Below are 12,568 nucleotides of genomic sequence, written 5' to 3' on the forward strand. Positions count from 1 at the left end.
TAATAGTATAGTCCACATTCAGAGCAACTGTGCTGTTTGTAGTTACCTAATCTATAAAATAACCATTAAAAGTGGGTTGAACATTCCCTTTGGTAAACCTTTGTTTAAAGAAAGCTTGAGTTCTACCACTGAGATCATTTATAAACTAATTTCAGTCATACCAGAGGAGGGAAAGATAAACTGGAGTGTAAAGGATCCAGACCGATCAGGGTTTAAATACAGATTATAAACTGTTGCAGTCGTGTTGGTTTAGAGGATGGAGACGGTCTATCAGCCTTACATTTATAAAACCTTCCACTCAAGTTATGAGCAGATTGGATTTATAAAACACTGTTAATGTAATAATAATAGAGACAGATTTGTGTCACTACTTTATGAGGAATCCATATTTGAATGAAAGCAGATGCTCTTCTCTCAGGATTAAAGGATCCAGACCGATCAGGGTTTGAATACAGATTATAATTATATATCGGCCTTTCCTGATAGATGAGGATAGACAGGCTTCATAAGAAACAGACACACAATATAAGGAGAGCTCTTCACATTATTAACTACATTTATAAAACCTAGTAGTCCTTCCCAACAGTGAGGATATAAATGTCTAACCTGATAATGTTTCGACAAGGACTCAGATAAGGCGGCTCAGTCATCACGTGTGGTAAACTAAAGGTGTATATGTGGATGATGTAATAATAATAGAGACAGATTTGTGTCACTGCTATATGATGAATCTATATTTGGATTAATGCAGATGCTCTACTCTCAGGATTGATTCTTGTCTTGAACTTGTGTCTGTAATATTTGATGGTGCTCTCTTTAATGTATTACTGTTAGTTGGCAGGGTCAGTTTATCCCTACTAGGTTTTACAGGTTTTATATCTTTACACTTCTCTCTATACTTGTTTCTGTGTTTTTATAAATGTTCTGAAAAGGTTTTAACTATTTAATGTTGTTATACACTCACTGGGCTCTTTATGATGTGAACCTGTGCAATCTAACTCACTCCATTACAACAGCTCTGATATAAACTATACATTTATGAAGTTTATACATTTTTAGTTTCTCTTAACATTATCAGAAAGGAAATAATTCTACTTTATATTTATTACTGAGGTCATAGAGGTGATGGAGGTGTGTTAGGGTTCATTATATTGAATGGTGTTCCTTATATGTTGTCCACTATATTAACATATATGAGGGGGGCAAAATATTAGGAACAGCAGTCAATATATAAATTTGGTGTCAGACTTTATAAACTGGCATTTCTTCTGTTTTATGTATTACACTGATGATGGTTTATACCTGAAACATATTTATTATCCACAGTAAGTAAGAAGACTGATCTGTGAGACTTTTGATCCTCTTTGTTTAAGAGTTGAAGCTCTCTGCACTTCTACTTTACAACATATATCACCAGAACATCACTGGTTACCTTTACATCAGCAGTGTCTCTGACCAAGTCAAATCAAATCTACCAGTAAACCTGGTTCATTACAGCACTGACCCAGTATGGTGCTGCTGCCATATTAACCCAAACTGGATCAGATTTGAACTCAGTGATTTTCATTCTGAATTTTCTTTGGCTTCGTTCTTCTGTTCAGCCTTTTAGGAAAGAAGTGGCTGATTCAGTTTCACAGATTCTGGACCTGGAATCTGTTTTTCTTGCACTTTTTGTACCTTGGAAATGTTCCCAAAGCTCTTCTGAACATTTTTATGTCTGTCAGTAAAAAGACGATGATAAAAAGCTCCAGAGGAAGCTCCCACCACCTCTGACCAATAGAATCAACTCTACTGACTGAGTGTAAACATGACTTTTAGCTTGGACTCCAGCAGCAGAAGAGGATCAATATCAAAGTGGAAGCAGCTGGACTGTAATAAGTGTTGTTTGTTCTGTGTGAAGCTGTAATGCTTTATGAACTGGACCATTGATCCAATAAACACAAACAGCATCATATTACTGATCAGGTGACAAACTTCCTGTTTATTAATGTCATCAATAAACTCACAGAGCGTCACAAGGTTCTCTGAAGGTTCTCTGAAGGTTTATTGTGGATAAAAACTTGTATCAAATCTACCAATCGCACACAAATCAATCAGATCAATGGATTATATTGATTGAAGCAGAGTTAAGGAGTCAGTTAGTGGATATACAGGAGCCACTTTATCATCAGCCAGCATAGACAGTTACTGCCTGGGGCCCCGACTACAAGGGCCCCAACATCTGTAGGTTCATTATGATGTTTAGATATGAAAGTATTGAATCATGTTACTGTTGTAACTCACTGTTCCCTGAAATGACTCCCAAAAGGCCCCAAAGTGGTAGAAAGGCTGCAGCTGTGTACTTGTACTGCAGAGGAAACTTAGTTCCACTACATTTACTGACAGATAATGTTACTGGTTACGCTGCACAGTCACATTTTACTCTCAACATGGAAACATTCAGATATGATGCATCAGTACTGATTCAAAGATCCAGCAGAATAGAAGAAGGAAAAGACAAGCAGCTGCTGAGTCCAGGACCAGGACCAGGACCAGGACCAGGACCAGGACCAGGACAAGGACCAGGACCAGGACCAGGAAGGACCAGGACCAGGACCAGGAAGGACCAGGATCAGTTATTGGGGACCAGAATCCGTCCTGAGAGAAAAAAGAGACTGGTATCAGACTGGTGTCAGACCGGTATCAGACTGGTATCAGACTGGTATCAGACTGGTGTCCGACTGGTATCAGACTGGTGTCAGACTGGTATCAGACTGGTATCAGACTGGTATCAGATTGGTGTCAGACTGGTATCAGACTGGTGTCAGACTGGTGCCAGACTGGTATCACACTGGTATCAGACTGGTATTAGACTGGTGTCAGACTGGTATCAGACTGGTGTCAGACTGGTGTCAGACTGGTATCAGACTGGTGTCAGACTGGTATCAGACTGGTATCAGACTGGTATCAGACTGGTGTCCGACTGGTATCAGACTGGTGTCAGACTGGTATCAGACTGGTATCAGACTGGTATCAGATTGGTGTCAGACTGGTATCAGACTGGTGTCAGACTGGTGCCAGACTGGTATCACACTGGTATCAGACTGGTATCAGACTGGTGTCAGACTGGTGTCAGACTGGTATCAGACTGGTATCAGACTGGTATCAGACTGGTGTCAGACTGGTATCAGACTGGTGTCAGACTGGTATCAGACTGGTATCAGACTGGTGACAGACTGGTATCAGACTGGTATCAGACTGGTGTCAGACTGGTATCAGACTGGTTCCTGACCTCTGGACTTCCTCTTGTAGTAGATGAATCCAGCCAGAGATAAGATCAGACCCAGGATCAGTCCGGACGCTCCGATGGCGATCTTGTTTCTCTCTGACTCAGGCAGGGACGGATCTGAGGACAGACATGTAGAGACAGACAGGTGAGCAGTCAGACAGGTGAGCAGACAGACAGACAGACAGGTGAGCAGACAGACAGACAGACAGGTGAGCAGACAGACAGACAGACAGATGAGCAGACAGACAGACAGACAGGTGAGCAGACAGACAGACAGACAGGTGAGCAGACAGACAGGTGAGCAGACAGACAGACAGACAGGTGAGCAGACAGACAGGTGAGCAGACAGACAGACAGACAGGTGAGCAGACAGACAGACAGACAGGTGAGCAGACAGACAGACAGGTGAGCAGACAGACATGTATTTACCCCAGTCAGTGTACAGAGGCTCACTCAGGCTGGCGTGTTCCACCTTGCAGGAGATCTTCTCTCCAGACCTTCAACACAAACAAACTTCAGACGTTCCACTCAGCAGAACTTCAAACCTTCTCTGCTCAATTTTCTTTCCACATTTTTCTGAACTTTGAGCCTCAAATGAAGGAACAGCAATCCGTCCTGACACACTGAATGTAGCTCAGCAGCTTATTGAAACTCACATTTCATGAAAACATGCAGATGAATTTCACTGTGACACTTTCTACTGTGTGACCAGACCTTTACTGAACACCTGGACCCAACTGGACCCAACTGGATCTATGTGGACCTGCAGCTGGACTCACCTGGGCGTGTACTCCAGGTGGGAGTGGATCTGGTAGTACCAATCAGCGTCTGCCATCTTGTCAGTGGAAGTGACATCAGAGGTGACTTCCTGTCCGTCTCTAACCCATTTCACTATGATCTGTTTGGGGTAGAAGCTGTAGACGCTGCAGACCAACATGGAGGGATGTTTACCAGCAGAGGGAGTCTCAGAGTGCAGTCGCACATACGGCTTCACTGAAATACAGTCACAGTATTATTATTATTATTATCATAATCATTTATTATTAATCAATTAAAAAGTTGCCAATTATAATAAAAATAAAACAAAGTACATAAAAATAGAAAGAGAGAAAGAAAAGAAAAACTAGACTAAAATAGAACATAAAATAATGCTTTACATTAAAATCATTAAAAGGACGTAGAGTGCAGATGAAAGATTAAAAGTTAAAGTGCTTTAAAAGAGCTCAATCATAAACATGAGGAGAGAGAACATTTTTAACCTGATTTCAGTTCTGTTGGTATTATTATTATTATTATTATTATTATTATTATTATTATTATTGTGATGTCCACTGAAGTGTAATCACATGTTATTTAATTTGATATTCAAGTGTAATCAACCTGTTCCACCATACTGCACTATATAATATATAATACTGTGGTTTAACATCAGGAGTAATTAATGTGCTTGTCGCCCGCAGGGGGCAGTGTGGAGCTTTACTTGGCTCCAGTCTTTACATGTGGAGCTTTGCAGCTTTCCTCTTTCTGCTGAGTGAGACTAATAACTGATGTGAAGTTGGTCTCATTTATTTCTCCTTGTTTTATTTTAAGGTTAAACTAAACCTACAAATGTCACAGTGGTTATGCTATTTTTGATTTACTGAATCAGCTAAACGTATAGCTCAGTAAAAAGACAGTTTATAACTCAGTATATGCTGAAGGCTGAAATATGGAAAAAGACAAGGGGCAATTGTATTTTATTTTGAAGTTGTGTTTTTTTTTCATATGTAACAGTAAGATGAACAAAAGAGGGTTTATGTTGCACATGTTTAATAAATCCTCTCTTCTTTGTGCTGAGTGAGACTAATGAACAGACGTGGAGTTGTCTCATTTATTTCTCCTGTTTACAGGTTGGTGAGATAAAAACATAAAAGCTGTTTATGTGCCAGCCGATACCTGTAACATTATCTATCCAGGATGTGCAGAGGTAATGAACAGGTAACAATGTCCTCTTAAAACAGCAGAGTCCAGCAGAGTCCATCAGCTGTTTTATTAATTATTGACTTTATATCAGATATAACTCTGGTCACATCTGATGCAACTTGTCTCATTTAGTTCAGTGTTTGATGGAGCTTTGACTTTATTGGCTTCACAGTTTATATTCTGTTCACTTCTTCTGTCACTGTTTAACTTGGTTTATAGTTTTTATAGAGTCAGATCTGCTTCTCTTAACAGTCTGACTCTTACTCTGTCATTTGTTATCCAGCTGTGGAGAGAGTACCCAAATATTCTACTCAAGTAAAAGCACCTCTACTGTGATGACATTTAACTTAAACACACTTAAATTACTGGTCTAAAAACCTGTTTAAGTCAAAGGTAGCTGGTTTAAAATATACTCTCTCTCTGTGTAGTGCATAAAGGACGAGGGGATAGTCTATAAAGTTGTTTTTAATTAAAGGAATAACTTTAGAAATTAAAGTGTAATGACAAAATAAAATATGTTGACACACAACATTAAAATCATATAGGGAAGTATGATGTGTCATTTCAGTGCAGTCCATCCCATAAAACATTTATAAACAATACAGCCACTGAATTTAAGGTGGTATTAATTGTGGATTCTGTTAACAGTCATACTGCAAATCTATAAATGAAAACAGATCAATGTCACCAGTGTTGTAACTTTCCCTAAACGACCCAAAGAAGAAATCTGAGCATCACTGTATTAAAGGCTCCTGTGAGACTATGAGGGGGAAGTAATAAACATTAACTGATGAAAATGGAGGTGAACTGAAAAATAGAGTGATAAATTATCAAATGATTAAAACAGTCATGATTTAATGAAAGTTTAATTTTAAGGAAAATGTCCTCAAGGGTGGAAGTAACAAAAATAATGTTAAAAAAAAGAAGTGATTAAAAAACCACTTCTGTTATTAATTAGGTTTGAATGATGAATATTTCATCATTATTATTATATAACAACAATAATAAAGTAATAATATAATCATCATCACCACCATGAGCTGCAGTATCACTGTTTGACCAGCAGGAGGAGACAGAGACCTCACTGTGACGTGTTGCTCATGTTATTAAAACAGCTTCTGATTTATTACAAATGATCCAAAAACGTTGATTCATTTAAAATAATGATTGAATGAATAATTATGATCATAATATAATTATAATGATTATTTAACAGGAAGTGATACAGATATAAAAACTTCAATCAGCAGAGACACAACATGTTTTCACTCTGATCAATCAGTCAATTTAAACTCTGCTGATGATCAATAAACACGTCAGCTGTCAATCAATCAGCAGAGTTCATGATTCAGTTTGTTAACCGGGGTTAAAACAGTCTGTTAACCTGGGTTAAAACAGTCTGTTAACCTGGGTTAAAACAGTCTGTTAACCGGGGTTAAAACAGTCTGTTAACCGGGGTTAAAACAGTCTGTTAACCGGGGTTAAAACAGTCTGTTAACCTGGGTTAAAACAGTCTGTTAACCGGGGTTAAAACAGTCTGTTAACCGGGGTTAAAACAGTTTGTTAACCAGGGTTAAAACAGTCTGTTAACCGGGGTTAAAACAGTCTGTTAACCGGGGTTAAAACAGTTTGTTAACCGGGGTTAAAACAGTTTGTTAACCGGGGTTAAAACAGTCTGTTAACCTGGGTTAAAACAGTCTGTTAACCGGGGTTAAAACAGTTTGTTAACCAGGTTAAAACAGTCTGTTAACCTGGGTTAAAACAGTCTGTTAACCGGGGTTAAAACAGTTTGTTAACCAGGGTTAAAACAGTCTGTTAACCTGGGTTAAAACAGTCTGTTAACCGGGGTTAAAACAGTTTGTTAACCAGGTTAAAACAGTCTGTTAACCTGGGTTAAAACAGTTTGTTAACCTGGGTTAAAACAGTTTGTTAACCTGGGTTAAAACAGTCTGTTAACCGGGGTTAAAACAGTTTGTTAACCGGGGTTAAAACAGTCTGTTAACCTGGGTTAAAACAGTTTGTTAACCGGGGTTAAAACAGTCTGTTAACCAGGGTTAAAACAGTCTGTTAACCGGGTTGAAACAGTCTGTTAACCGGGGTTAAAACAGTTTGTTAACCTGGGTTAAAACAGTCTGTTAACCGGGGTTAAAACAGTCTGTTAACCTGGGTTAAAACACTTTGTTAACCTGGGTTAAAACAGTCTGTTAACCTGGGTTAAAACAGTCTGTTAACCTGGGTTAAAACACTTTGTTAACCCGGGTTAAAACAGTTTGTTAACCGGGGTTAAAACAGTCTGTTAACCTGGGTTAAAACAGTCTGTTAACCTGGGTTAAAACAGTCTGTTAACCTGGGTTAAAACAGTCTGTTAACCTGGGTTAAAACAGTTTGTTAACCTGGGTTAAAACAGTTTGTTAACCTGGGTTAAAACAGTCTGTTAACCGGGGTTAAAACAGTTTGTTAACCTGGGTTAAAACAGTCTGTTAACCTGGTTAAAACAGTCTGTTAACCAGGTTAAAACAGTCTGTTAACCTGGGTTAAAACAGTTTGTTAACCTGGGTTAAAACAGTCTGTTAACCGGGGTTAAAACAGTCTGTTAACCTGGGTTAAAACTGTCTGTTAACCTGGGTTAAAACAGTCTGTTAACCTGGTTAAAACAGTCTGTTAACCAGGTTAAAACAGTCTGTTAACCTGGGTTAAAACAGTTTGTTAACCGGGGTTAAAACAGTCTGTTAACCTGGGTTAAAACAGTCTGTTAACCTGGGTTAAAACAGTTTGTTAACCTGGGTTTAAACAGTCTGTTAACCTGGGTTAAAACAGTTTGTTAACCAGGGTTAAAACAGTCTGTTAACCAGGTTAAAACTGTCTGTTAACCTGAGTTAAAACAGTCTGTTAACCTGGGTTAAAACAGTCTGTTAACCTGGGTTAAAACAGTCTGTTAACCGGGGTTAAAACAGTCTGTTAACCTGGGTTAAAACAGTCTGTTAACCTGGGTTAAAACAGTCTGTTAACCGGGTTTAAAACAGTCTGTTAACCGGGGTTAAAACAGTCTGTTAACCAGGTTAAAACAGTCTGTTAACCTGAGTTAAAACAGTCTGTTAACCTGGGTTAAAACAGTCTGTTAACCGGGGTTAAAACAGTCTGTTAACCTGGGTTAAAACAGTCTGTTAACCGGGTTTAAAACAGTCTGTTAACCGGGGTTAAAACAGTCTGTTAACCAGGTTAAAACAGTCTGTTAACCTGAGTTAAAACAGTCTGTTAACCGGGGTTAAAACAGTTTGTTAACCTGGGTTAAAACAGTCTGTTAACCGGCGTTAAAACAGTCTGTTAACCTGAGTTAAAACAGTCTGTTAACCGGGGTTAAAACAGTCTGTTAACCGGGGTTAAAACAGTCTGTTAACCTGGGTTAAAACAGTCTGTTAACCAGGGTTAAAACAGTCTGTTAACCAGGTTAAAACAGTCTGTTAACCTGAGTTAAAACAGTCTGTTAACCTGGGTTAAAACAGTCTGTTAACCTGAGTTAAAACAGTTTGTTAACCTAGGTTAAAACAGTCTGTTAACCTGAGTTAAAACAGTCTGTTAACCGGGGTTAAAACAGTCTGTTAACCGGGGTTAAAACAGTCTGTTAACCGGGGTTAAAACAGTCTGTTAACCGGAGTTAAAACAGTCTGTTAACCGGGGTTAAAACAGTCTGTTAACCTGGGTTAAAACAGTCTGTTAACCTGGGTTAAAACAGTCTGTTAACCGGGTTTAAAACAGTCTGTTAACCGGGGTTAAAACAGTCTGTTAACCAGGTTAAAACAGTCTGTTAACCGGGGTTAAAACAGTCTGTTAACCGGGGTTAAAACAGTTTGTTAACCAGGGTTAAAACAGTCTGTTAACCTGGGTTAAAACAGTCTGTTAACCGGGGTTAAAACAGTTTGTTAACCAGGTTAAAACAGTCTGTTAACCGGGTTAAAACAGTCTGTTAACCGGGGTTAAAACAGTTTGTTAACCAGGGTTAAAACAGTCTGTTAACCTGGGTTAAAACAGTCTGTTAACCGGGGTTAAAACAGTTTGTTAACCAGGTTAAAACAGTCTGTTAACCTGGGTTAAAACAGTTTGTTAACCTGGGTTAAAACAGTTTGTTAACCTGGGTTAAAACAGTCTGTTAACCGGGGTTAAAACGGTTTGTTAACCTGGGTTAAAACAGTCTGTTAACCTGGGTTAAAACAGTCTGTTAACCTGGGTTAAAACACTTTGTTAACCTGGGTTAAAACAGTCTGTTAACCTGGGTTAAAACAGTCTGTTAACCTGGGTTAAAACACTTTGTTAACCCGGGTTAAAACAGTTTGTTAACCGGGGTTAAAACAGTCTGTTAACCTGGGTTAAAACAGTCTGTTAACCTGGGTTAAAACAGTCTGTTAACCTGGGTTAAAACAGTCTGTTAACCGGGGTTAAAACAGTTTGTTAACCTGGGTTAAAACAGTCTGTTAACCTGGTTAAAACAGTCTGTTAACCAGGTTAAAACAGTCTGTTAACCTGGGTTAAAACAGTTTGTTAACCTGGGTTAAAACAGTCTGTTAACCGGGGTTAAAACAGTCTGTTAACCTGGGTTAAAACAGTCTGTTAACCTGGGTTAAAACAGTTTGTTAACCGGGGTTAAAACAGTCTGTTAACCAGGTTAAAACAGTCTGTTAACCTGGGTTAAAACAGTCTGTTAACCTGGGTTAAAACAGTTTGTTAACCAGGTTAAAACAGTCTGTTAACCGGGGTTAAAACAGTCTGTTAACCAGGTTAAAACAGTCTGTTAACCTGGGTTAAAACAGTCTGTTAACCTGGGTTAAAACAGTCTGTTAACCTGGGTTAAAACAGTTTGTTAACCGGGGTTAAAACAGTCTGTTAACCTGGGTTAAAACAGTCTGTTAACCAGGGTTAAAACAGTCTGTTAACCAGGTTAAAACAGTCTGTTAACCTGAGTTAAAACAGTTTGTTAACCTGGGTTAAAACAGTCTGTTAACCTGGGTAAGGGTTAGCCAGGTTTAAAACACAAACTCACCTGATTTAGTCAGAACATTGGGGTACCAGATCCCAATGTTGTTTAGGCAGTACGTCTCCCTCTGAGCATTCTCACCAGCCAGGATTGAAGGATTGTTGTTCCAGTCCGCTGCGTTCTTCACTCCAAACTCAGTGTATCCAACATGTTTCCCCACAACGCTGTCAAACCTGACGTACTCCAACTTGTTGTAAATATAAGACCTGATGTACCTGATGTCCTCCAGCTTAGAGGAGTTAAACTCACAGCGGGTCTCATAAAACTCCATAAATCCATCTGAAGATAGAAACAATCAGTTTGACTCAGTACAGTATAATCAGAGTATTGATCCTACCTGCTGTGTGATGAAGTATAATCAGAGTATTGATCAGTGATCAGTGTATTGATCCTACCTGCTGTGTGATGAAGTATAATCAGAGTATTGATCAGTGATCAGTGTATTGATCCTACCTGCTGTGTGATGAAGTATAATCAGAGTATTGATCAGTGATCAGTGTATTGATCCTACCTGCTGTGTAGACAGTGATGAAGAGGAGGGAGAAGCTCAGAAAGGATGAAGCCATGTTCCTCTGTTCTCTTGACAAACACTGACACAGTCTGACTGAGAGCTGCTGTAAAAACCAGAGGAGCTGATCACATGACCTGCTGATCAGCTGTTACCAGGCAGACGTCTGCTGGAGGTGAAAACTCACAGTCACACTGATGTTACAGTAACAACTACAACTATTCATCATGTTAACTACTTCATCAGGTTCATATTTTAACATGGAGCTGATTTCAATCATGAATAAAGAGAGTTTCAGAAATAACCTGCAGTTAGTTGTGATGTTTTCATACGTTAACAGATGCTGAGGTTTTAATTCTCACAGTTCATTCAGATGCTAATGATGGTAATGATGCTAATGATGTAGCTATCTGCTAGCCTGATGCTCACATCATGTATGGTGTAGAAAATAAATTAATGTGTTTTATATGTTCATTAATTTATGATAAAAGGAAAGTTAAACATATTTACAGTTTAATTCATTTTCTCAATTTTGTAAAATGATTTTATTTTCATGATGAATGAGAGATGTGAATGAAGTTAAAACAGAATAATTAATGTTAAGATAGAACACTGTAAACAAAAAATATATTTACATTAAAGTTAAATGAAGTGATGAAGCAGCTGCAGCAGATTCACTCCTTCACATCTGGATTCACAGAGTTCCCAGATAAGAATAAACACTCATTTAACCAGCTGGGTACAAGAACCAGGAACATTCAAATACAAGAAGAACTAAAGGAAACTCACTTTAGAGACTCTTTATTGTTTTTCATCAGAATAGAAAGAGCTCAAATAATATAAATATCTTATCTTATCTTTATAACTGTACAGCTGTTTAGTTTTACTGTTAAACTGTAATACACCTTTCTTCCTATTTACTCCTCAGAACCTTCTAATAACTTCATAACTGGTTTTATTTCCTAAAAATATGAAAACTCAACAACAGTAGAACACAGAGCAGCTGATTGGGTTAGAGTTTAGCTGCAGCTGATCACACTGATCTGATCACTGCAGTTTGACAGGAAGTGGAGACAGATTTCACAATAAAGTGGAATGTTCTGTATTTTCCCCATTAACTGTTATTATGGATCAAATAAACATAAGGGAGAGTCTGTCTGTCAGAGACATTTTAAACTTTTATATTTTACATCATTTTCATGTGATGCATTGTCAGCAGGAATGATTCATATGTCTCTGAGCAGCTTTTTATTCATGTGTTTGTCACATGAATAAAAAGCTATAATATAATATAATACAATACAATATAATATAATATAATACAATACAATATAATATAATATAATATAATATAATTTAATATAATACAATGCAATATAATATAATATAATTTAATACAATACAATATAATAGAATACAATAGACTAGCACAGTGAACATGTGGAGACACAAACTATCAATTTAAGGCGTCTGAGGATCATTTGTAATTTCCCACAGCACTTGAAGGCAGCATAGATCACACATCTGTTGTGTTAAATCATCTTTATTTATTTATCTCAGATTATAAAGTGATACAAACATTTTCCCTCCACACAAACCTGACTGAACAAGCTGCAGATAAAATCACTGTTTAAACAGGGTTAGAGTTAAAGAAGCTAAAATCACTGTTTAAACAGAGTTAGAGTTAAAGAAGCTAAAATCACTGTTTAAACAGAGTTAGAGTTAAAGAAGCTAAAATCACTGTTTAAACAGAGTTAGAGAGTTAAAGAAGCTAAAACCACTGTTTAAACAGAGTTAGAGT

At 37.9% G+C, this 12,568-nt stretch overlaps 2 protein-coding genes across 10 annotated transcripts in view; one reads left to right on the forward strand and one right to left on the reverse strand.

Moving 5' to 3' along the window:
* LOC128384129 (H-2 class II histocompatibility antigen, I-E beta chain-like) overlaps positions 1–10,858 on the reverse strand; it is a 120,748-nt gene extending 109,890 nt beyond the window's left edge. For 2 of the 5 annotated variants that reach the window (XM_053343713.1, XM_053343712.1), the window contains exons 1-6: positions 10,771–10,858; positions 10,266–10,538; positions 4,048–4,261; positions 3,698–3,765; positions 3,272–3,385; positions 2,602–2,637 (exon numbers count right to left, since the gene is read on the reverse strand). In XM_053343713.1, coding sequence (XP_053199688.1) covers positions 2,612–2,637; positions 3,272–3,385; positions 3,698–3,765; positions 4,048–4,261; positions 10,266–10,538; positions 10,771–10,825 — 750 coding nt within the window. In that variant the 5' untranslated portion in view covers positions 10,826–10,858 and the 3' untranslated portion in view covers positions 2,602–2,611. Of the gene's footprint in view, positions 1–1,952; positions 2,638–3,271; positions 3,386–3,697; positions 3,766–4,047; positions 4,262–10,265; positions 10,539–10,770 lie in introns of those variants that run through there. The other 3 variants (XM_053343710.1, XM_053343711.1, XM_053343709.1) reach the window with 3 other exon arrangements.
* LOC128384133 (H-2 class II histocompatibility antigen, A-F beta chain-like) overlaps positions 1–12,568 on the forward strand; it is a 226,345-nt gene that overhangs the window by 177,185 nt on the left and 36,592 nt on the right. The gene's annotated exons all lie outside the window — the stretch shown is intronic.

The sequence above is a fragment of the Scomber japonicus genome, chromosome 22, assembly GCF_027409825.1.
Source record: "Scomber japonicus isolate fScoJap1 chromosome 22, fScoJap1.pri, whole genome shotgun sequence".
Lineage (NCBI taxonomy): Eukaryota > Metazoa > Chordata > Actinopteri > Scombriformes > Scombridae > Scomber > Scomber japonicus.